The sequence below is a fragment of the Hemiscyllium ocellatum genome, chromosome 4 (genome assembly GCF_020745735.1).
Source record: "Hemiscyllium ocellatum isolate sHemOce1 chromosome 4, sHemOce1.pat.X.cur, whole genome shotgun sequence".
NCBI classification, from domain to species: domain Eukaryota; kingdom Metazoa; phylum Chordata; class Chondrichthyes; order Orectolobiformes; family Hemiscylliidae; genus Hemiscyllium; species Hemiscyllium ocellatum.
Window position 1 is genome coordinate 143,749,225 of NC_083404.1, and position 22,858 is coordinate 143,772,082.

Genomic DNA, 22,858 nt, shown 5'->3' on the forward strand with positions numbered 1-22,858 from the left:
TTGTCAAGGGGTGGTGGTTAGGTTGTCTCTTATTGTTGAAGGTCATAGCCTGGCAGTTGTGTGGTGTAAATGTTATTTGCCCCTTGTCAGCCCAAGCCTGAATATTGTTCAAATCTTGTTACATTTGAGCACGGACTGCTTCAGGATCTAAGGAGTTGGGACTGGTGCTGAACATTGTGAGATGATCGGAAAACATTCTCACTTCTGACCTTACAATGGAGGGAAGATCATTGATAAACAACTGAAGATAGTTGGATCTGGGACACTACTCTGAGGCACTCCCGCAGGGAAAGAGTGGGAAGGTGAGAACCATGTGGGGGTAACAGGGTGGAAAGGATAGAAACATGTGGGGGTAACAGGGTGGGAAGGATAGAAACATGTGGGGGTAACAGGGTGGGAAGGTGAGAACCATGTGGGGGTAACAGGGTGGGAAGGTGAGAACCATGTGGGGGTAACAGGGTGGGAAGGTGAGAACCATGTGGGGGTAACAGGGTGGGAAGGTGAGAACCATGTGGGGATAACAGGGTGGGAAGGTGAGAACCATGTGGGGGTAACAGGGTGGGAAAGAGAGAACCATGTGGGGGTAACAGGGTGGGAAGGTGAGAACCATGTGGGGATAACAGGGTGGGAAGGATTGAACCATGTGGGGATAACAGGGTGGGAAGGTGAGAACCATGTGGGGGTAACAGGGTGGGAAGGAGAGAACCATGTGGGGGTAACAGGGTGGGAAGGTGAGAACCATGTGGGGATAACAGGGTGGGAAGGTGAGAACCATGTGGGGGTAACAGGGTGGGAAGGTGAGAACCATGTGGGGGGGTAACAGGGTGGGAAGGTGAGAACCATGTGGGGGGGTAACAGGGTGGGAAGGATTGAACCATGTGGGGGGTAACAGGGTGGGAAGGTGAGAACCATGTGGGGGTAACAGGGTGGGAAGGATAGAACAATGTGGGGGTAACAGCGTGGGAAGGTGAGAATCATTTGGGGGGGTAACAGGGTGGGAAGGATAGAACCATGTGGGGGTAACAGAGTGGGTGAACAAGGAAGGAGAAATGATTGCAGATGAGTGACATAGCGTCATAGAGTCATAGAGATGTACAGCACGGAAACAGACCCTTCAGTCCAACCCGTCCATGCCGACCAGATATCCCAACCCAAACTAGTCCCACCTGCCAGCACCCGGCCCATATCCCTCCAAACCCTTCCTATTCATATACCCATCTAAATGCCTCTTAAATGTTGCAATTGTACCAGCCTCCACCACATCCTCTGGCAGCTCATTCCACACACGTACCACCCTCTGTATGAAAACATTGCCCCTTAGTTCTCTTTTATATCTTTCCCCTCTCACCCTAAAACTATGCTCTCTAGTTTTGGACTCCCTGACCCCAAGGAAGGGAGTTTATCTATTTATCCTATTCATGCCCCTCATAATTTTGTAAACCTCTATAAGGTCACCCCTCAGCCTCCGACGCTCCAGGGAAAACAGCCCCAGCCTGTTCGGCCTCTCCCTGTAGCTCAAACCCTCCAACTCTGGCAACATCCTTGTAAATCTTTTCTGAACCCTTTCAAGTTTCACAACAACTTTCCGATAGGAAGGAGACCAGAATTGCACACAATATTCCATCAGTGGCCTAACCAATGTCCTGTACAGCCGCAACATGACCTCCCAACTCCTGTACTCGATACTCTGACCAATAAAGGAAAGCATACCAAATGCCTTCTTCACTATCCCATCTACCTGCAACTCCACTTTCAAGGAGCTATGAACCTGCACTCCAAGGTCTCTTTGTTCAGCAACACTCCCTAGGACCTTACCATTAAGTGTATAAGTCCTGCTAAGATTTGCTTTCCCAAAATGCAGCACCTCGCATTTATCTGAATTAAACTCCATCTGCCACTTCTCAGCCCATTGGCCCATCTGGTCAAGATCCTGTTATAATCTGAGGTAACCCTCTTTGCTGTACACTACACCTCCAATTTTAGTGTCATCTGCAAACTTACTAACTGTACCTCTTATGCTCGCATTCAAATCATTTATGTAAATGACAAAAAAATAGAGGACCCAGCCCCGATCCTTGTTGCACTCCACTGGTCACAGGCCTCCAGGCTGAAAAACAACCCTCCACCACCATCCTCTGTCTTCTACCTTTGAGCCAGTTCTGTATCCAAATGGCTAGTTCTCCCTGTATTCCATGAGATCTAACCTTGCTCACCAGTCTCCCATGGGGTACCTTGTCAAACGCCTTACTGAAGCCCATATAGATCACATCTACCGCTTTGCCTCATCAATCTTCTTTATTATTTCTTCAAAACACTCAATCAAGTTTGTGAGACATAGTTTCCCGCGCGCAAAGCCATGTTGACTATCCCGAATCAGTCCTTGCCTTTCCAAATACATGTACATCCTGTCCCTCAGGATTCCCTCCAACAACTTGCCCACCACCGAGGTCAGGCTCACTGGTCTATAGCTCTCTGGCTTGTCCTTACCACCCTTCTTAAACAGTGGCACCACGTTTGCCAACCTCCAGTCTTCCGGCATCTCACCTGTGACTATCGATGATACAAATATCTCAGCAAGAGGCCCAGCAATCACTTCTCTAGCTTCCCACAGAGTTCTAGGGTACACCTGGTCAGGTCCTGACATCAGGTTGAGGTTAATTGCTGCTGAAGGAGGAGCACTTATTGTCTGATTTCTTTTTCTCTCTCCTTCTGACACACTCATTCTTTCTCTCCCTCTCTGATCAATGCCTCTCTCTTTCTCTTTTTCTCTTTCTCTCTATCTTCATCCCTCTGATCTCTCTCTTTCTGACACAATCTGCAGTGTGACATAGACAGGATACAGAGCTGGGCTGAGAAATGGCAGATGGAGTTCAACCTGGATAAATGTGAAGTGATGCATTTTGGAAGGTCGAACTCAAATGCTGAATATAGGATTAAAGACAGGATTCTTGGCAGTGTGGAGGAACAGAGGGATCTGGGTGTTTAAATGCATAGATCTCTCTTAGTTACCACCCAAGTGGATAGGGTTGTTAAGAAAGTATATGGTGTTTTGGCTTTCATTAACAGGGGGATCGAGTTTAAGAGCCGTGAGGTTTTGCTGCAGCTCTACAAGTCCCTGGTGAGACCACACTTGGAATGTTGTGTCCAGTTCTGGTCACCCTACTACAGGAAAGGTACAGAGGCTTTGGAGAGGGTGCAAAGAAGGTTTACCAGGATGCTGCCTGGACTGGAGGGCTTGTCTTATGAAGAAAGATTGACTAAGATTGGACTTCTCTCGCTGGAGAGAAGGAGAAAGAGAGGAGACCTGATCGAGGTGTACAAGGTAAGGAGAGACATGGATAGAGTCAATAGCCAGAGACTTTTCCCCAGGGCAGGATTGATTGGCACGAGGGGGCGTAGTTTGAAGATATTAGGAGTAAGGTATAAAGGAGACGTCAGAGGTAGGTTCTTTACGCAGAGAGTTGTGAATGCATGGAATGTGTTGACAGCTATGGTGGTGGAAGCAGAGTCATTGGGGACATTTAAGTGACTGCTGGACATGCACATGGACAGGAGGGAATTGAGGGGTGCGTAGGTTAAGTTATTTTATTTTAGATTAGGAATAATCCTTGACACTACATTTGGGGCCGAAGGGCCTGTTCTGTGCTGTACTTTTCTATGTTCTAATCTCTCTCCCTATCGCTCTCTGATCTCTCAGACACTGTCTCTGACACACTCTTTCTGATCTCTTCCTCCTTGCCTCGAGGTCCCACAGGCTATTCCACAACATTCCGGGAGGAATTACCCCCAATTCTCCGTGTTCTTTGTCTTCACGATCAGTTCAAGTGTGACTCGTTGGATTGTGTAGATTCTGACACAGTGTGTGACGGGATTGCAGACTGTCTGGATGGCTCCGATGAGAGACACTGCGGTGAGTCAATTATGGGATGGGCAGGCATGCGCTGATAGATTGAGGGCTTGGATAACACTGTGGTCAATGGAACGAAAGCCCCCAATTCATTCTGAATGTTACTATTAAAATCCAATCAAAGCTTTCGTTCCCAACATTGCTGTTACATTTTACTCAAAATCACCTTCAGCCACTCCCATGCCTGACAGCTTCCTGACAGCTTTGATGAACCTGATGAGATTGAGACACAATCGGGTGCTACGACCATCTGCTCAAACTGTTCCATGACCGTCACAAACATGAAGATACCCCTCAATGCTCAAACTGATCCTTTCTTAAATTTTCTTGCACATCTCCTGAAGCTCCACTGACTCAGTATTTATCACCTGCCCCTTGAGAAGGTGGGGGTGAGCTGCCTTCTTGACCCGCTGCAGTCCATATGCTGTAGGTAGACCCACAATGTCCTTTGGGAGGGAATTCCAGGATTTTGACACAATGACGAGTGAAGGAACGGCGATAGATTTCCAAGTTAGGATGGTGAGTGTCTCAGAGGGGAGCATGGTGATGTCCCCATGTACCTGCTGCCCTTGTCCTTCTGGGTGGAAGTGGTTGTGGGTTTGGAAGGTGCTACCTGAGGATCTGCCACTCAGGCCTCCTTCCCCATCAAAACCTGAATCCTCCATGACCTTCTCTCTCATTGGCTTATCCAGTTCAACTCAAACATATTGGTACTGTTCACTATTGTGGGTGTTTGTATTTAACAATGTAATACTAACAAAATATATGAATTCCTTTGACTTTAAGTTCCCTCATGGGTTTATATACAGCTGGAATAGGTCACACAAAACAGAGTAATGTCCTTCACTGAAGGAAGGAGTGCAATGCTGAGTCATCATAACACTTATCTTTGAATAATTTGTATACTGAGTTCTTAAAACAACACTGCTCTTAAAGTGATAGTACATTTTCTCTTTTATTTCCAAAGCTAGATCTTACACACAGAAGGTAAACACACTGAAATGTTGGGTAATAAAGAGTTATTGATACAGACATAGAGAATGTAAAATTTATATGCTCAGAAAGTTGAGAGTTCATGTTGTTTTGGCTGTTTACAAACTCTTATAGATTTTGTTATGTCATGGCGTTCTTGAGGTTTGGATCTTGTCCTTGGCCTTTTGGTGTTGGGTTGGCTGATTGCTGTCCTCTACTTTCACATTCACTGTGTACAGTTGATGTATACTCCTCCTTCTACTCAGAGGGAAAGTTAGGAACAATAAGAGACTCGGTGAAGGCAGGGAGAGGGGTTGCATTATTAATCAATGATGACTTTGGTGCAATGTTTAAACATAACCTTGGTTCAGGAGATCAGGATGAGGATGGATTCGATGGAAATGAGGAATAGTAGTGGAAACAGTTCACTTGTAGGAACCCACACTCCCCACCCCCATAAGAGAAAAAGTAACTCTGATGTAGGAATAAGTGCACAAGAAGCAATATTGGGTGCTTGTTATAGAATGGCAGCAATAATCATGGGGGGTGATATTAATCCTCATATAAATGGAAAAGTCAGATTGACAAAATGGGCTTTGATGAGGAGTTCAGAGAGTGCTGTCCTGACAGTTTCTGAGAATAGCACATTTTGAAACTGACCAGAGAGCAGATTATATTAGAATTAGTAGAGTCTAACAGAAAAGGAGAATTTATAATCTCAGAGTTAGGGCACCTCAAGGTAGCAGTGACTACAACATAATTACATTTTAGATCCAGCATGAAAGGGAGAAGATTGGGCCTCAGACCAACAATTTAACGTAAAGAAGGACAACTAAATGGGCTGGAAGCTGAGAGTTTTGAGGTGAACTGACATGCTAAACTAGCGGATAGATTGATGGAGTCATTTAAATGGAATATTTCAGATTACACAGAATAAGTATACTCCTACTTTACAGAAACATTCTAAAGGGATTACCCACCATCAAGGGTTAACTAAACATTACCAACATTACCCACCATCAAGGGTTAACTAAACATTACCAACATTACCCACCATCAAGGGTTAACTAAAGGAGTCAGAGAAAGGATCATGCTCAAGGAAACAGCATACAAAGTGTGAGAGACCGTTCAGATGATTGGTCAGAATATAAAGAATGGCAGGGAATGATTGCAATAATCAGAGAGAAACTCGGCTAGAAATGTAAAATTGGGGAAAAAGAGCTTCTCCAGGTATTTCAAAAGAAAAAGGGAAGTAAAGTGAGGGTTGGTCTCTGAGAGTGAGAATGGCGAGCAGTCGATAATAGGACAGTGGTGGATGAAATGAACAAATATGTTGTTTCTGTCTTCACTATCAGAGATATAAAAATCATCCCAGTAACTGCTGCGTGGGGGAGGAAGTGAGAGAGGGATGCAGTGAAATTATAATCATGAGGGAAGTGGTACTGAACAAACTGATGGAACATTGAGCTGATAAACTCCCAACTCCAGATGTAATTTGTCCTAGAGTTGAAAGTGGCTCATGAGATGGTAAATACACTCGGGTCAATTTTCCAAAATTCGGGAAAGGTTCCGTTAGATTGGAAAGTACCAAATATAACATCTTTATTCAGGATGGAAGAGAAAACAGGAAACTTTGGGTGGGAGGTTGTTATCTGTCCTGGGGAAAGTGTGAGAAAAGATTCTAACTGTTTATTTAGAATAAACTGAAGGGGAATCCTTCAGGTTTTGAAAGAGAGATCCTGTTTAACCAATTAGAGTTCTTTTGAAGGAGTATTCACACTGTGGGTAAAGGGAGACTGTCAATATTCTCACCTTGGGTTTTTCAGAAGATGTTTGATAAGTTGTCACATCAAAAGTCACTCTGGTTAATAGAAACTGATGGTGTAAGGGCCAACGCTGGGTGTGGATTGGCTGGCTAACAGGAAGTAAAGTGTGTATAAATGGATCTTTTTCTGATTGGCAGGATGTGACCTGCAGGGGTCAGTACAGGGGCCTCAACCTTTACAATGGACATTGATGACTCGAGTCAGAGAGTCATACGGCACAGAAACAGACCCTTCAGCCCAACACCTCCATGCCAGCCAGATATCCCAAACTAAACTAGTCCCATTTGCCTGCATTTGGTATCATGTACCTATCTGAATATTTTTTCAAATGTTGTAATTGTATTGCATCCACCATTTCCTCTGGCAGCTCATTCTATATACAAGCCATCCTCTCTGTGAAAAAGTTACCCCTTAGGTCCCTTTCAAATCTTTCCCCTCTCACCTTAAACCCATGCCCTCTAGTTTTGGACTCCCCTACCCTGGGGAAAAGACCTTCAACTTATCTATGCCCCTCATGATTTTATAAACCTCAATATGACTGTGGTGGTGAGTGGGAAATGCAGCTAAATCTGCAGATAACACAAAGGCTTTATTTTCTTCACTCCTGGCGCATGGGTGTCACTGGTCAGAGCTGCTTGTATAGTCCTTTCCTAGTTACCAGAGGACAGTGAAGACTAAACCACACTGCTATGGGTTTGGAATCACCTATAGACAAAATGAGTAAGATTTCCTTCTATATTAATAGGGCGGCACGGTGGCACAGTGGTTAGCACTGCTGCCTCACAGTACCAGCAGACCTGGGTTCAATTCCTGACTCAGGTGACTGACTGTGTGGAGTTGCACATTCTCCCTGTGTCTGCGTGGGTTTCCTCCGGGTGCTCCGGTTTCCTCCCACAGTCCAAAGCTGTGTGGGTCAGGTGAATTGGCCATGCTAAATTGCCCATAGTGTTAGGTAAGGGGTAAATGTAGGGGAATGGGTGGGTTTCGCTTCGGCGGGTCGGTGTGGACTTGTTGGGCCGAAGGGCCTGTTTCCACACTGTAAGTAATCTAATCTAATTGTACAATGAAACATCATGACCATTAGGCAGCCTTTTGTTTCAGTATTCCAGACCTTTATTTAATTTAAACTCCCTCATCCACCTTGATGGGATTTGAACCATTCCTCCAGAATAATCAGCTCAGGATTACTAGTCTCGGGACATTAACACTGCCTCCCCTTGACCAATTAGACAAAACTTCCCAACTTTTATGTTCCAATGTCTTACAATAAACTCCATTTACCTTCATTCTCACGGAGTGGAGCTGCACACTGACTGACGCGGAGACCAGGACATTCAGACACTGACTGACGCGGAGACCAGGACACTCAGACACTGACTGACGCGGACACCCATGACACTCAGACACTGACTGACGCGGAGACCAGGACACTCAGACACTGACTGACGCGGAGACCCAGGACACTCAGACACTGACTGATGCGGAGACCAGGACACTCAGTCACTGACTGACGCGGAGACCAGGACACTCAGACACTGACTGACGCGGAGACCCAGGACACTCAGACACTGACTGACACGGAGACCAGGACACTCAGACACTGACTGACTCGGAGACCAGGACACTCAGACACTGACTGACGCGGAGACCAGGACACTCAGACACTGACTGACGCGGAGACCCAGGACACTCAGACACTGACTGACTTGGAGACCAGGACACTCAGACACTGACTGACGCGGAGACCAGGACACTCAGACACTGACTGACGCGGAGACCAGGACACTCAGTCGCTGACTGACGCGGAGACCCAGGACACTCAGACACTGACTGACGCGGAGACCAGGACACTCAGACACTGACTGACTCAGAGACCAGGACACTCAGACACTGACTGACGCGGAGACCCAGGACACTCAGACACTGACTGACTCAGAGACCAGGACACTCAGACACTGACTGACTCAGAGACCAGGACACTCAGACACTGACTGACGCGGAGACCAGGACACTCAGACACTGACTGACGCGGAGACCAAGACACTCAGTCGCTGACTGACGCGGAGACCCAGGACACTCAGACACTGACTGACGCGGAGACCAGGACACTCAGACACTGACTGACTCAGAGACCAGGACACTAAGACACTGACTGACGTGGAGACCAGGACACTCAGACACTGACTGACGTGGAGACCAGGACACTCAGACACTGACTGACCCAGAGACCAGGACACTCAGACACTGACTGACTCGGAGACCAGGACACTCAGACACTGACTGACTCGGAGACCAGGACACTCAGACACTGACTGACGCGGAGACCAGGACACTCAGACACTGACTGACGCGGACACCCAGGACACTCAGACACTGACTGACGCGGAGACCCAGGACACTCAGTCGCTGACTGACGCGGAGACCCAGGACACTCAGACACTGACTGACGCGGAGACCAGGACACTCAGACACTGACTGACGCGGAGACCAGGACACTCAGTCGCTGACTGACGCGGAGACCCAGGACACTCAGACACTGACTGACGCGGAGACCAGGACACTCAGACACTGACTGACGCGGAGACCAGGACACTCAGTCGCTGACTGACACGGAGACCAGGACACTCGGACACTGACTGACGCGGAGACCAGGACACTCAGACACTGACTGACTCAGAGACCAGGACACTCAGACACTGACTGACGCGGAGACCAGGACACTCAGACACTGACTGACGTGGAGACCAGGACACTCAGACACTGACTGACGCGGAGACCCAGGACACTCAGACACTGACTGACTCGGAGACCAGGACACTCAGACACTGACTGACGCGGAGACCAGGACACTCAGACACTGACTGACGCGGAGACCCAGGACACTCAGACACTGACTGACTTGGAGACCAGGACACTCAGACACTGACTGACGCGGAGACCAGGACACTCAGACACTGACTGACGCGGAGACCAAGACACTCAGTCGCTGACTGACGCGGAGACCCAGGACACTCAGACACTGACTGACGCGGAGACCAGGACACTCAGACACTGACTGACTCAGAGACCAGGACACTCAGACACTGACTGACGCGGAGACCCAGGACACTCAGACACTGACTGACTCAGAGACCAGGACACTCAGACACTGACTGACGCGGAGACCAGGACACTCAGACACTGACTGACGCGGAGACCAGGACACTCAGTCGCTGACTGACGCGGAGACCCAGGACACTCAGACACTGACTGACGCGGAGACCAGGACACTCAGACACTGACTGACTCAGAGACCAGGACACTCAGACACTGACTGACTCAGAGACCAGGACACTCAGACACTGACTGACGTGGAGACCAGGACACTCAGACACTGACTGACCCAGAGACCAGGACACTCAGACACTGACTGACTCGGAGACCAGGACACTCAGACACTGACTGACTCGGAGACCAGGACACTCAGACACTGACTGACGCGGAGACCAGGACACTCAGACACTGACTGACGCGGACACCCAGGACACTCAGACACTGACTGACGCGGAGACCCAGGACACTCAGTCACTGACTTACGCGGAGACCAGGACACTCAGACACTGACTGACGCGGAGACCCAGGACACTCAGACACTGACTGACTTGGAGACCAGGACACTCAGACACTGACTGACGCGGAGACCAGGACACTCAGACACTGACTGACGCGGAGACCCAGGACACTCAGACACTGACTGATGCGGAGACCAGGACACTCAGACACTGACTGACGCGGAGACCAGGACACTCAGTCACTGACTGACGCGGAGACCAGGACACTCAGACACTGACTGACTCAGAGACCAGGACACTCAGACACTGACTGACGCGGAGACCAGGACACTCAGACACTGACTGACACGGAGACCAGGACACTCAGACACTGACTGACGCGGAGACCCAGGACACTCAGTCACTGACTGACGCGGAGACCAGGACACTCAGACACTGACTGATGCGGAGACCCAGGACACTCAGACACTGACTGACGCGGAGACCAGGACACTCAGTCGCTGACTGACGCGGAGACCCAGGACACTCAGACACTGACTGACGCGGAGACCAGGACACTCAGACACTGACTGACGCGGAGACCAGGACACTCAGTCGCTGACTGACGCGGAGACCCAGGACACTCAGACACTGACTGACGCGGAGACCAGGACACTCAGACACTGACTGACGCGGAGACCAGGACACTCAGTCGCTGACTGACACGGAGACCAGGACACTCGGACACTGACTGACGCGGAGACCAGGACACTCAGACACTGACTGATGCGGAGACCCAGGACACTCAGACACTGACTGACACGGAGACCAGGACACTCAGACACTGACTGACGTGGAGACCAGGACACTCAGACACTGACTGATGCGGAGACCCAGGACACTCAGACACTGACTGACACGGAGACCAGGACACTCAGACACTGACTGACTCGGAGACCAGGACACTCAGACACTGACTGACGCGGAGACCAGGACACTCAGACACTGACTGACGCGGAGACCAGGACACTCAGTCGCTGACTGACGCGGAGACCCAGGACACTCAGACACTGACTGACGCGGAGACCAGGACACTCGGACACTGACTGACGCGGAGACCAGGACACTCAGACACTGACTGACGCGGAGACCAGGACACTCAGTCGCTGACTGACGCGGAGACCCAGGACACTCAGACACTGACTGACGCGGAGACCAGGACACTCAGACACTGACTGACTCAGAGACCAGGACACTCAGACACTGACTGACGCGGAGACCCAGGACACTCAGACACTGACTGACTCAGAGACCAGGACACTCAGACACTGACTGACTCAGAGACCAGGACACTCAGACACTGACTGACGCGGAGACCAGGACACTCAGACACTGACTGACGCGGAGACCAGGACACTCAGTCGCTGACTGACGCGGAGACCCAGGACACTCAGACACTGACTGACGCGGAGACCAGGACACTCAGACACTGACTGACTCAGAGACCAGGACACTCAGACACTGACTGACGCGGAGACCAGGACACTCAGACACTGACTGACGTGGAGACCAAGACACTCAGACACTGACTGACTCAGAGACCAGGACACTCAGACACTGACTGACGTGGAGACCAGGACACTCAGACACTGACTGACTTGGAGACCAGGACACTCAGACACTGACTGACTCGGAGACCAGGACACTCAGACACTGACTGACGCGGAGACCAGGACACTCAGACACTGACTGACGCGGAGACCAGGACACTCAGTCCTTCTGTTATGTTGTGGAATTTTGTGATCGATAGCTGTGGGATCCCTACACTCTGACTATTGCTTCCTGCTATTGTTTCAGGTCCCACTCCTGCCTCTGTGACTCCAAACCGAGGGGCTCCTGAATTGATTCCATTGACCAATAGAAGCAGATCCTGTTCAGTGAAACAGTTCCAGTGTGGCAGCGGAGAGTGTGTGAGCCAGCACCAACAATGCAACTTGCAGCAGGACTGTCAGGATGGTTCAGATGAGAAGGACTGTGGTAAGATAGAGAGAGAGAGAGTGTGTGTGTGTGTGTGTGTGTGTGTGTGTGTGTGTAACACACGGTGGGGCATGTAGAGAGGGTGTGGGAGGGACAGGATGGAGAGGGTATGGGGTGGAGAGAGTATGGGGTGGTGAGGTAGAGATATGGGGAGGTGGAGAGGGGTGTGGGAGAGAGGAATGGGGGTGGGAGGGGAATACCGTTGCAGGAGATGGAGGAGTGAGAAAAAAAGGGCTGGAGGAGGGAAGGATGAGGTCCAAGGCCTGATGACCAGGGGTTATGTGAACAAGGAATAGGAGTAGACCATTCAGTCCCTCATGCCTATCCTCCCATTCACCTGATTGGACATAGCCTCAATGTCAAGGCCACAGTCAAATGTTGGGGTAGACTTTCCATGTGTCAGGGGAAGAGATTGATAAGTTTGATGAAGTTAGTTAATGGGATTGGGATAATTTTCATGTGTTGAAAGTGAATGACGATGTGAGTTGTTGAGGTGATTAACTGGTTCTTGTGTTATAAGTAGAGATTGGCCATTTCCTGATGGAACATTGAGCTGCACTCTGTGTATTTTCACAGTGCACTGTGTGGCCTCTGAATGGACCCAGTGGAGTGCATGCACTCAGAGCTGCAGTTTGGGTGTAAGGTTCCGACAGAGAGATATCCTGCGCCCGGCTCTCCCTGGGGGACAGTGCGATGTTATATTGTGGGATTCTCGTGCCTGCTTTATCCAGGCCTGCCCAGGTGAGTGACTTGCTCAGAACTACTCACGCGGCACGTACACAGGAGCAAGCTAGCCTAGCCTTTCCTGCTACAGTGTGATCTCCCTGAGGTAACAGTGGCTGAAGGACCTGAACTGAAGGGAATTTATATTTGCCAGGAATTGGTGTTGGAGAGACTGTTAGGTCTGAAGGTTGATAAGTCCCCGGGGCCTGATGGTCTACATCCCAGGGTACTGAAGGAGGTGGCCCGGGAAATCGTGGATGCGTTGGTGATTATTTTCCAGAGTTTGATAGATTCAGGATCAGTTCCTGCGGATTGGAGGGTGGCTAATGTTATACCACTATTTAAGAAAGGTGGGAGAGAGAAAGCAGGAAATTATAGACCAGTTAGTCTGACCTCAGTGGTGGGAAAGAGCTGGAGTCTATTATAAAGGATGAAATTACAACACATCTGGATAGCAGTAACAGGATAGGTCAGAGTCAGCATGGATTTATGAAGGGGAAATCACGCTTGACTAATCTGGAATCATTTGAGGATGCAACTCTGAAGATGGACGAGGGAGATCCAGTAGATGTAGTGTACCTGGACTTTCAGAAAGCTTTTGATAAAGTCCCACATAGGAGGTTAGTGAGCAAAATTAGGGCGCATGGTATTGGAGGCGAATTACTAATTTGGATTGAAAGTTGGTTGGCTGACAGGAAACAAAGAGTAGTGATAAACGGCTCCATTTCGGAATGGCAGGCAGAGACCAGTGGGGTACCACAGGGATCCGTGCTGGGACCGCAGCTTTTTACAATATATGTTAATGATATAGAAGATGGTATTAGCAATAACATTAGCAAATTTGCTGATGATACTAAGCTGGGTGGCAGGGTGAAATTTGAGGAGGATGTTAGGAGATTACAGGGTGACCTGGACAAGTTAGGTGAGTGGGCAGATGCATGGCAAATGCAGTTTAATGTGGATAAATGTATGGTTACCCACTTTGGTGGCAAGAACAGGAAGGCAGATTACTACCTCAATGGAGTCAATTTAGGTAAAGGAGCAGTACAAAGAGATCTGGGTGTTCTTGTGCACCAGTCAATGAAGGTAAGCATGTAGGTACAGTAGGTAGTGAAGAAGGCTAATAGCATGCTGGCCTTCATAACAATAGGGATTGAGTATAGAAGCAAAGAGGTTCTTCTGCAGCTGTACAGGGCCCTGGTGAGACCACACCTGGAGTAATGTGTGCAGTTCTGATCTCCAAATTTGAGGAAAGACATTCTGGCTATTGAGGGAGTGCAGCGTAGGTTCACGAGGTCAATTTCTGGAATGGCGGGACTACCTTACATTGAAAGATTGGAGCGACTGGGCTTGTATACCCTTGAGTTTAGAAGACTGAGAGGGGATCTGACTGAGACATATAAGATTATTAAAGCATTGGACACTCTGGCGGCAGGAAACATGTTTCCGCTGATGGGTGAGTGCCGAACCAGAGGACACAGCTTAAAAATACGGGATAGACCATTTAGGACAGAGATGAGAAATTTCTTCACCCAGAGAGTGGTGGCTGTGTGGAATGCTCTGCCCCAGAGGGCAGTGGAGGCCCAGTCTCTGGATTCATTTAAGAAAGAGTTGGATAGAGCTCTCAAGGATAGTGGAATCAAGGGTTATGGAGATAAGGCAGGAACAGGATACTGATTAAGGATGATCAGCCATGATCATATTGAATGGTGGTGCAGGCTCGAAGGGCAGAATGGCCTACTCCTGCACCTATTGTCTATTGTCTATTGTCACAGCAAGTGTTTGTGAGGTGTATGAAGTTCCAGGGATGAGGTGCTTCAGGCCGGGAGATAGATTGGAGAAACCATTTTTTCCAGGAAGAAGGAGAGAGCCCTGAGACCATCCTGATGGAGGATGGACATGTGAAGGGATTTCATATCCGTGGCAAAGAGTAGGAGGCTGGAGCCTCCAACTAGAAATCCGGAAACTTACTTAAGTAGCCAGAAAAATTGCAGATGTAAATGGAAATGGAGGGAACCCAGAAAGAATAATCGAGTTAAGGTAGGAAGAGATGAGTTCTGTGGGGCAGGAGCAGGCAGAAACAGTGGGTCTGCCCGGATCGGCCTTTTTGTAGGTTTTGGGAAGAAGGATGAAGCACGCTATGTGGCATTGGGGGACAATGAACTGGGAAGCTGTAAAAGTGGGGACTGGGGAGGGGGGAGATCCAGATGTGAAGAGACTGGTGACATCATGACACAATGGCCTGATGGTCAATGGTAGGGTCATGGTCCCGGGAGATAGGGGGAGGTATCTGAAAGCTGGCGGTCAGCCTCTGAAATGTTGTGCTCAGTTTGTCAGACAACATTAACACCCCCTTGGATTAATTACAATGTCAGTGTTGGATCTGAGAGTGTGGGGTGCAGTCAGTTCAAAGGGAGACAGATTGGAGGAGTTAGGAGTGTTCTCTATGAAGAACAGAAAGCTGGGAGGGTTTTCAAAATCCTGAGAGCTCCGGACACGGTGTGTTGGGAGAAACCTATTGGTGAATGAATCATATTTGAGAGGATACAAGATTTAAGGTCATTGGAAAAAATTGCAATAGAGACATGAGGAGTAATGTTTTCACCCAGTGAGTGGTTCGGGTCCAGGATATACATTTATTACCTATCCCTAATTGTTAAAAAAAAGGTAAGAATCAGCCACATGACTGTGGGTCTGGAGTCACGTGTAATCCAGACCGAGGAAAGATGGTAGCTTCCATCCCTAAAGGACATTAGTGAACCAGATAGGTTTTTCCAACAATGGGTTCTCAGTTTCATTAGACTCTTAATTCCAGCTTTTTATTGAATTTAGATTTGACAATGTTAGACCTCCTGGGTGTGTGTGTGTGTGTGTGTGTTCATCCTGGGGACTGCAGAGATAGAATGAGACTCTAAGCCAATGTGTCTCTTTGACAGTCAATGGTCAATGGTCAGAGTGGAGTGATTGGTCAGTCTGTGATGCAGAGTGTAGCGGTGGAGTTCGATCCCGTCACCGGGACTGTGTGAATCCACCACCAAAGAACGAAGGCCAGTCGTGTCCGGGCATCGCCATGGAAACAGAGTCCTGTAACCGTCAGCTCTGTGAGGGCACCACTGGTGAGTTGATGAGGAAGGGCATCTGGGTGTCTTTGGCCTGACATGGACAAGAAGAGCTGAATGGCCCTTTCTGTGCTATATCATTTCTGTGGTTCAATAGAGTTCACTGGCATTAATCAGCACTGGCCTCCAGTCACTGCCTACCTCCTGAACTGTTCCTGACCCACTGTGCCCACCGCAGGGTAATTTTAGGGATTTGGTGATCTCAGTTGCCTAACAGAGGCAATTTCCTGATAGTTTATAGAAAAACAGCTGTTTCAATGTAGTGCATCAGGATAAGAAGTGAAATATAGACTGGGACAGGTCAGAATACTTGACTGATCCTGAAGCCATTCTATAGAATGGGAAAGTGAAGGCCACATTGCTCCCATATTCCAGTCCTAAGTCCTTTTGTTGTGGTCTCTGTTCCAACAACCTTTGTTCACCCCTCGGGCTGATGAAGGGCAACTCCAATCCCCAAACCCCCCGCCCTGCTGCCACAGTCCGACCCAGTGTGGCTCATCTCCCTGGATCATCATGCCCCTTATTTTGGGAGCTGCCCATCAATGTAAGTCTTTTTGGCCAATGTCAGGTGATTGTTGCCCGATGACCCAGCACCATCTGGGGATTTGTTAATTAGATTAGATTAGATTAGATTAGATTACTTACAGTGTGGAAACAGGCCCTTCGGCCCAACAAGTCCACACCGACCCGCCGAAGCGCAACCCACCCATACCCTTACATATACCCCTTACCTAACACAACGGGCAATTTAGCATGGCCAATTCACCTGACCCGCACATCTTTGGACTGTGGGAGGAAACCGGAGCACCCAGAGGAAACCCACGCAGACACAGGGAGAACGTGCAAACTCCACACAGTCAGTCGCCTGAGTCGGGAATTGAACCCGGGTCATTCTCATAGGCTATTCCATTCTCTCACATTGACAGAAAGTTGGTTACAAATGTGACACAGATAGATACTGAAATACTAAATTTGGAATGCTGAGTTATCTCTGGGTAAGGGGACTCTCCCTCCCCAGTTTTACAATGTTTTCTCACCTGTTTCCCTTCCTCCCTCAGACTGTGATCCTGGGATGGTCTATGTACCACATGATGGATGTGACGCTCTCTCCCATGATCCCTGTCCAGCCTCGTGTCAGGAGCTGAGCTCAGGGACAAGCTGTAATTGGAAATGCCTGGAAGGTATGACTCAGACGGTGATCCCCGAATAATGGCTTCATCCCCACACCGACCCCCTCACAGACACCGACCCCCCCCATCACTGACCCCCTCACAGACACCGACCCCCCTCACAGACACCGACCCCCTCATCACCGGCCCCCTCACAGACACCGACCCCCTCATCACCGACCCCCCCATCACCGACCCCCCCATCACCAAACCCCCCATCACCGACCCCCCCCATCACTGACCCCCTCACAGACACCGACCCCCTCATCACCGACCCCCTCACAGACACCGACCCCCCTCACAGACACCGACCCCCTCACAGACACCGCCCCCCCCATCACTGACCCCCCCCATCACTGACCCCCCCATCACCGACTCCCCCATCACCGGCCCCCTCATCACCGACCCCCTCACAGACACCGACCCCCCCATCACCGGCCCCCCCATCACCGGCCCCCTCATCACTGACCCCCTCACAGACACCGCCCCCCCATCACTGACCCCCCCATCACTGACCCCATCACCGACTCCCCCATCACCGACCCCCCCATCACCGACCCCCTCACAGACACCGCCCCCCCATCACTGACACCCCCCATCACCGCCCCCCCATCACCGACTCCCCCATCACCGAACCCCCCATCACCGCCCCCCCATCACCGACCCCCCCATCACCGACCCCCTCACAGACACCGCCCCCCCCATCACCGACCCCCCATCACCGACCCCCTCACAGACACCGACCCCCCCATCACTGACCCCCTCACAGACACCGACCCCCCCATCACCGACCCCCCCATCACTGACCCACCCATCACCGCCCCCCCATCACCGACTCCCCCATCACCGAACCCCCCATCACCGCCCCCCCATCACCGACCCCCCCGTCACCGCCCCCCCATCACCGCCCCCCATCACCGACCCCCCATCACCGACCCCCTCACAGACACCGACCCCCCCATCACTGACCCCCCCATCACCGACTCCCCCATCACCGAACTCCCCATCACCGCCCCCCCATCACTGACCCCCCCATCACCGACCCCCCCATCACCGACCCCCCATCACCGACCCCCCATCACCGACCCCCTCACAGACACCGACCCCCCCATCACCGACCCCCCATCACCGACCCCCTCACAGACACCGACCCCCCCATCACCGACCCCCCCATCTCCGACCCCCCATCACCGACCCCCCCATCACCGACCCCCTCATCACCGCCCCCCCATCACCGACCCCCCCATCACCGACCCCCCCATCACCGAATCCCCCATCACCGCCCCCCCATCACCGACCTCGCCATCACCGACCCCCCCATCACCGAACCCCCCATCACCGACCCCCCCATCACCAACCCCCTCACAGACACCGCCCCCCCATCACCGAACCCCTCACAGACACCGACCCCCCCCCCATCACCAGCCCCCCCATCACTGACCCCCTCACAGACACCGGCCCCCCCATCACTGACCCCCTCACAGACACCGACCCCCCCATCACTGACCCCCTCACAGACACTGACCCCCCCAACAGACACCGACCCCCCCATCACCGACCCCCCCATCACTGACCCACCCATCACTGACCCCCCCATCACCGACCCCCTCACAGACACCGCCCCCATCACCGACCCCCCCATCACCGACCCCCTCCCAGACACCGCCCCCCCATCACCGACCCCCCCATCACCGACCCCCTCACAGACACCGACCCCCCCAACAGACACCGACCCCCCCATCACCGACCCCCCCCATCACTGACCCACCCATCACTGACCTCCCCATCACCGACCCCCTCACAGACACCGCCCCCATCACCGACCCCCCCATCACCGACCCCCTCACAGACACCGCCCCCCCATCACCGACCCCCCCATCACCGACCCCCCCATCACCGACCCCCTCACAGACACCGACCCCCTCACAGACACTGACCCCACCATCACCGACCCACTCACAGACACCGACCCCCCCCATCACTGACCCACTCACAGACACCGACCCCCCCTTCACTGACCCCCTCACAGACACCGACCCCCCCATCACCGACCCCCCCATCACTGACTCCCCCATCACCGAACCCCCCATCACCGCCCCCCCATCACCGACCCCCCATCACCGACCCCCCCATCACTGACCCCCCCATCACTGACCCCCATCACTGACCCCCTCCACAGACACCGACCCCTCCCCAACCCAACACCCCCCACCCCCCTCACGCACCTTACATCCTGACACCAACCATCCCACTCCAGACACTGACACCCTGCTCCCAGCGCTGGTCTCCCATCCCAATACTGAACCCCCCCATCCTGACATCGACTTCCCCCCCCACACCCCAGACACTGACCCTGTAACCAATCCTCCCCTATCCCAGACACCACCCTCCACACCATCCCCCGACACCAAAACACCCCCAGACACTGACCACCCCGACACTGATACCCCTCCAGAAACCAAACCTCCAGAACCCCAACCCAATGCCTATTCCCCCCCCCCCCCCGACACCGCCCTCTAGTTCTGGGGTCCCCCATCCCAGAGAAAAGACTTTGCCTATTTATCCTATCCATGCATCTCCTGATTTTATAAACCTCCATAAGGTCACCCCTCAGCCTCCGACACTCCAGGGAAAACAGCCCCAGCCTGTCCAGCCTCTCCCTGTAGCTCAGATCCTCCAACCCTGGCAATATCCTTGTAAATCTTTTCTGAACCCTTTCAAGTTTCACAACATCTTTCCGATAGGAAGGAGACCAGAATTGCACACAATATTCCAACAGTGGCCTAACCAATGTCCTGTACAGCCGCAACATGACCTCCCAACTCCAGTACTCAATACTCTGACCAATACAGAAAGACATAGCAAATGCTGCCTTCACTATCCTATCGACCGGTGACTCAACGTTCAAGGCAATGAGAACAGAATGAGAGCAATGTTTGAATCCCATGGCGATGTTTGCTTCGTTACAGGCTGCCGTTGTCCCAAAGGTCTTTTCCTTCAGGACCATGGTTGTGTGAATATCACTGAGTGTCGCTGCCATTGGAGGAACAAGATTTACCAACCTGGACAACTCATCACCATGACCAACTGCAGCAACTGGTAACCAATCCTGCAATTACAGCCCAACCAACCCACCAATAGACAATGAGGATTGTTTGCCCTGGATGCAAAGTGTCCTGATGAACTAGTGTTTTCTTGATGAGTGGTGTTGCACAGGGATTATTATCAGATCCAGGACTGGTCTCTATATCACTGGGGGCAGAGATCATTGAGGTGTTTACAATCATGAGGGCCCTACAAAGGTCCTGTTTCCATTTGCAGAAAGGTTAATCAAAATCACAGAAATGTTATCGTGGCCATTCAGCCCATCATGAATCTCTAACTGAAAATCCTAACGCATCGTCATTATCCTGCATCTTCCAGTAACTACCTTGCAGTAATATAAATGATTTAGAACATACAACATAGAAAAGTACAGTACAGAACAGGCCCTACAGCCCATGATGTTGTGCTGAGGTTCAATCGTAATCTAAAATAAAATAACCTAACCTATGCTACCCTCAATTCACTGCTGTCCATTTGCATGTCCAGCAGTCACTTCCATCACCACTGCTTTGTAAGACAAGCCCTCCAGTCCAGGCAGCATCCTGGTAAACCTTCTTTGCACCCTCTCCAAAGCCTCTGTATCTTTCCTATAGTAGGGCAACCAGAACTGGACACAATATTCCAAGTGTGGTCTCACCAGGGACTTGTGGAGCTGCAGCAAAACCTCACGGCTCTTAAACTCAATCCCCCTGTTAATGAAAGCTAAAACACCATATACTTTCTTAACAACCCTAACCACTTGGGTGGGAATATTGAGGGATCCATGTACTTACACACCCAGATCCCTCTGTTCCTCCACACTGCCAAGAATCCTGTCTTTAATCCTATATTTAGCATTCAAGTCTGACCTTTCAAAATGCATCACTTCACATTTATCCAGGTTGAACTCCATCTGCCATTTCTCAGCCCAGCTCTGCATCTTGTCTGTGTCACGCTGCAGCCTGCAGTAGCCCTCTATACTATTGACGACACCTCCAACCTTTGTGTCATCTGCAAATTTACTAACCCACCCCTCAACCTCCTCATCCAAGTCATTTATAAAAACTACAAAGAGCAGAGGCCCAAGAACAGAGCCCTACGGGACCCCACACAACACTGACCTCCAGGCAGAATACTTTCCATCTCCAACCACTCTCTGCTTCTGTCAGCCAGCCAATTCTGAATCCAGATAGCCAAATCTCCTTGTATCCCATACTTCCTGACTTTATGAATGAGCCTACCATGGGGAACCTTATCAAATGCCTTGCTGAAGTCCACATCAGCACTGCTTGACTGTCGTTGACCTGTCTTGACACCTTCTCAAAGAACTCAATAAGATTTGTGAGGCACAACCTGCCCCTCACAAAGCCATGCTGACTGCCTCTAATCACTCTATGATTTTCAAAATAGTCATAAATCCTATCCCTCAGAATTCTTTCCAAAACCTTGCTGATCACAGATGTAAGACTGACGGGTCTGTAATTGCCAGGGATTTCCCTATTACCCTTCTTGAAAAGAGGAACAACATTCATCTCTGGCCCCGTGGACTTATTTGACAAAATTTCCAGCACATTAACCTCATCAATTTTGATCTGGTCAAGCGTGTTTCCCAGCTCCTCAAAATTCTCATTCACAACAAAGTCCCTTTCCTTAGTGGAAACCCAAGCAAGAAACTCATTCAGGGCTTCCCCTATCTGCTCAGACTCCACACACAAGTTCCCTCCGCTATCCCTGATTGGCTCTACCTCCTCCTTGATCATTCTCTTATTCCTCACATTTGAGTAAAATGCCTTTGAGTTCTCCCTATTTCTTCCTGCCGAGCCTTTCTCGTGCCCCCTCCTGGCTCTCCTCAGTCCATTTCTGAGCTCCTTTATAGCAAGCCTGTAATCCTCTAAAGCTGTGCTAGATTCTTGCTTCCTTCACCTTACGTAAGCTGCCTTCTTCCTTTTAATGAGAAGTTTCTCTGTTCTCGTCATCCAAAGTTCCTTAATCTTACCCCTTCTTACCTGTCTCAGAGGAACAAATTCGTGCATCACTCGCAACAACTGCTCCTTAACCAGTCTCCCCATGTCTGCTGTGCCCTTTCTGTGGAACAATTGCTCCCAGTCTGTACTTCCCAACTCCTGTCTGATAGCGTCATAATTTCCTTTTCTCCAATTAAATATCTTCCCTCAGTAACTGCTCCTTTCCCTCTCCAAGGCTGTGGTAAATGTGAGGCAGTTGTGATCACTGTCACCAAAGTGCTCTCCCACCCCAAGATCTGACACCTGTCCTGGCTCGTTGCAGAGCACCAAATCCAAAATGGCCTCTCCCCTCGTCAGTCTGTCTACATACTGAGTCAGGAAACCCTCCTGAACACACCTGACAAAAACTGCTCCATCCAAACCATCTGCACGAAGGAGGTTCCTGTCGATATTATTGGGAAAGTTGAAATCACCCATAACAACAACCCTGCTACATCTGCATTTTTCCAAAATCTGCTCGCCTATGA

At 50.6% G+C, this 22,858-nt stretch overlaps 1 protein-coding gene across 1 annotated transcript in view; it reads left to right on the forward strand.

Moving 5' to 3' along the window:
- sspo (SCO-spondin) overlaps positions 1-22,858 on the forward strand; it is a 538,757-nt gene that overhangs the window by 243,518 nt on the left and 272,381 nt on the right. The window contains exons 48-52 of the mRNA XM_060824077.1: positions 3,746-3,910; positions 12,093-12,272; positions 12,849-13,013; positions 15,932-16,111; positions 20,253-20,382. Of these exons, the coding sequence (XP_060680060.1) occupies positions 3,746-3,910; positions 12,093-12,272; positions 12,849-13,013; positions 15,932-16,111; positions 20,253-20,382 (820 nt within the window). The remainder of the gene's footprint in view (positions 1-3,745; positions 3,911-12,092; positions 12,273-12,848; positions 13,014-15,931; positions 16,112-20,252; positions 20,383-22,858) is intronic.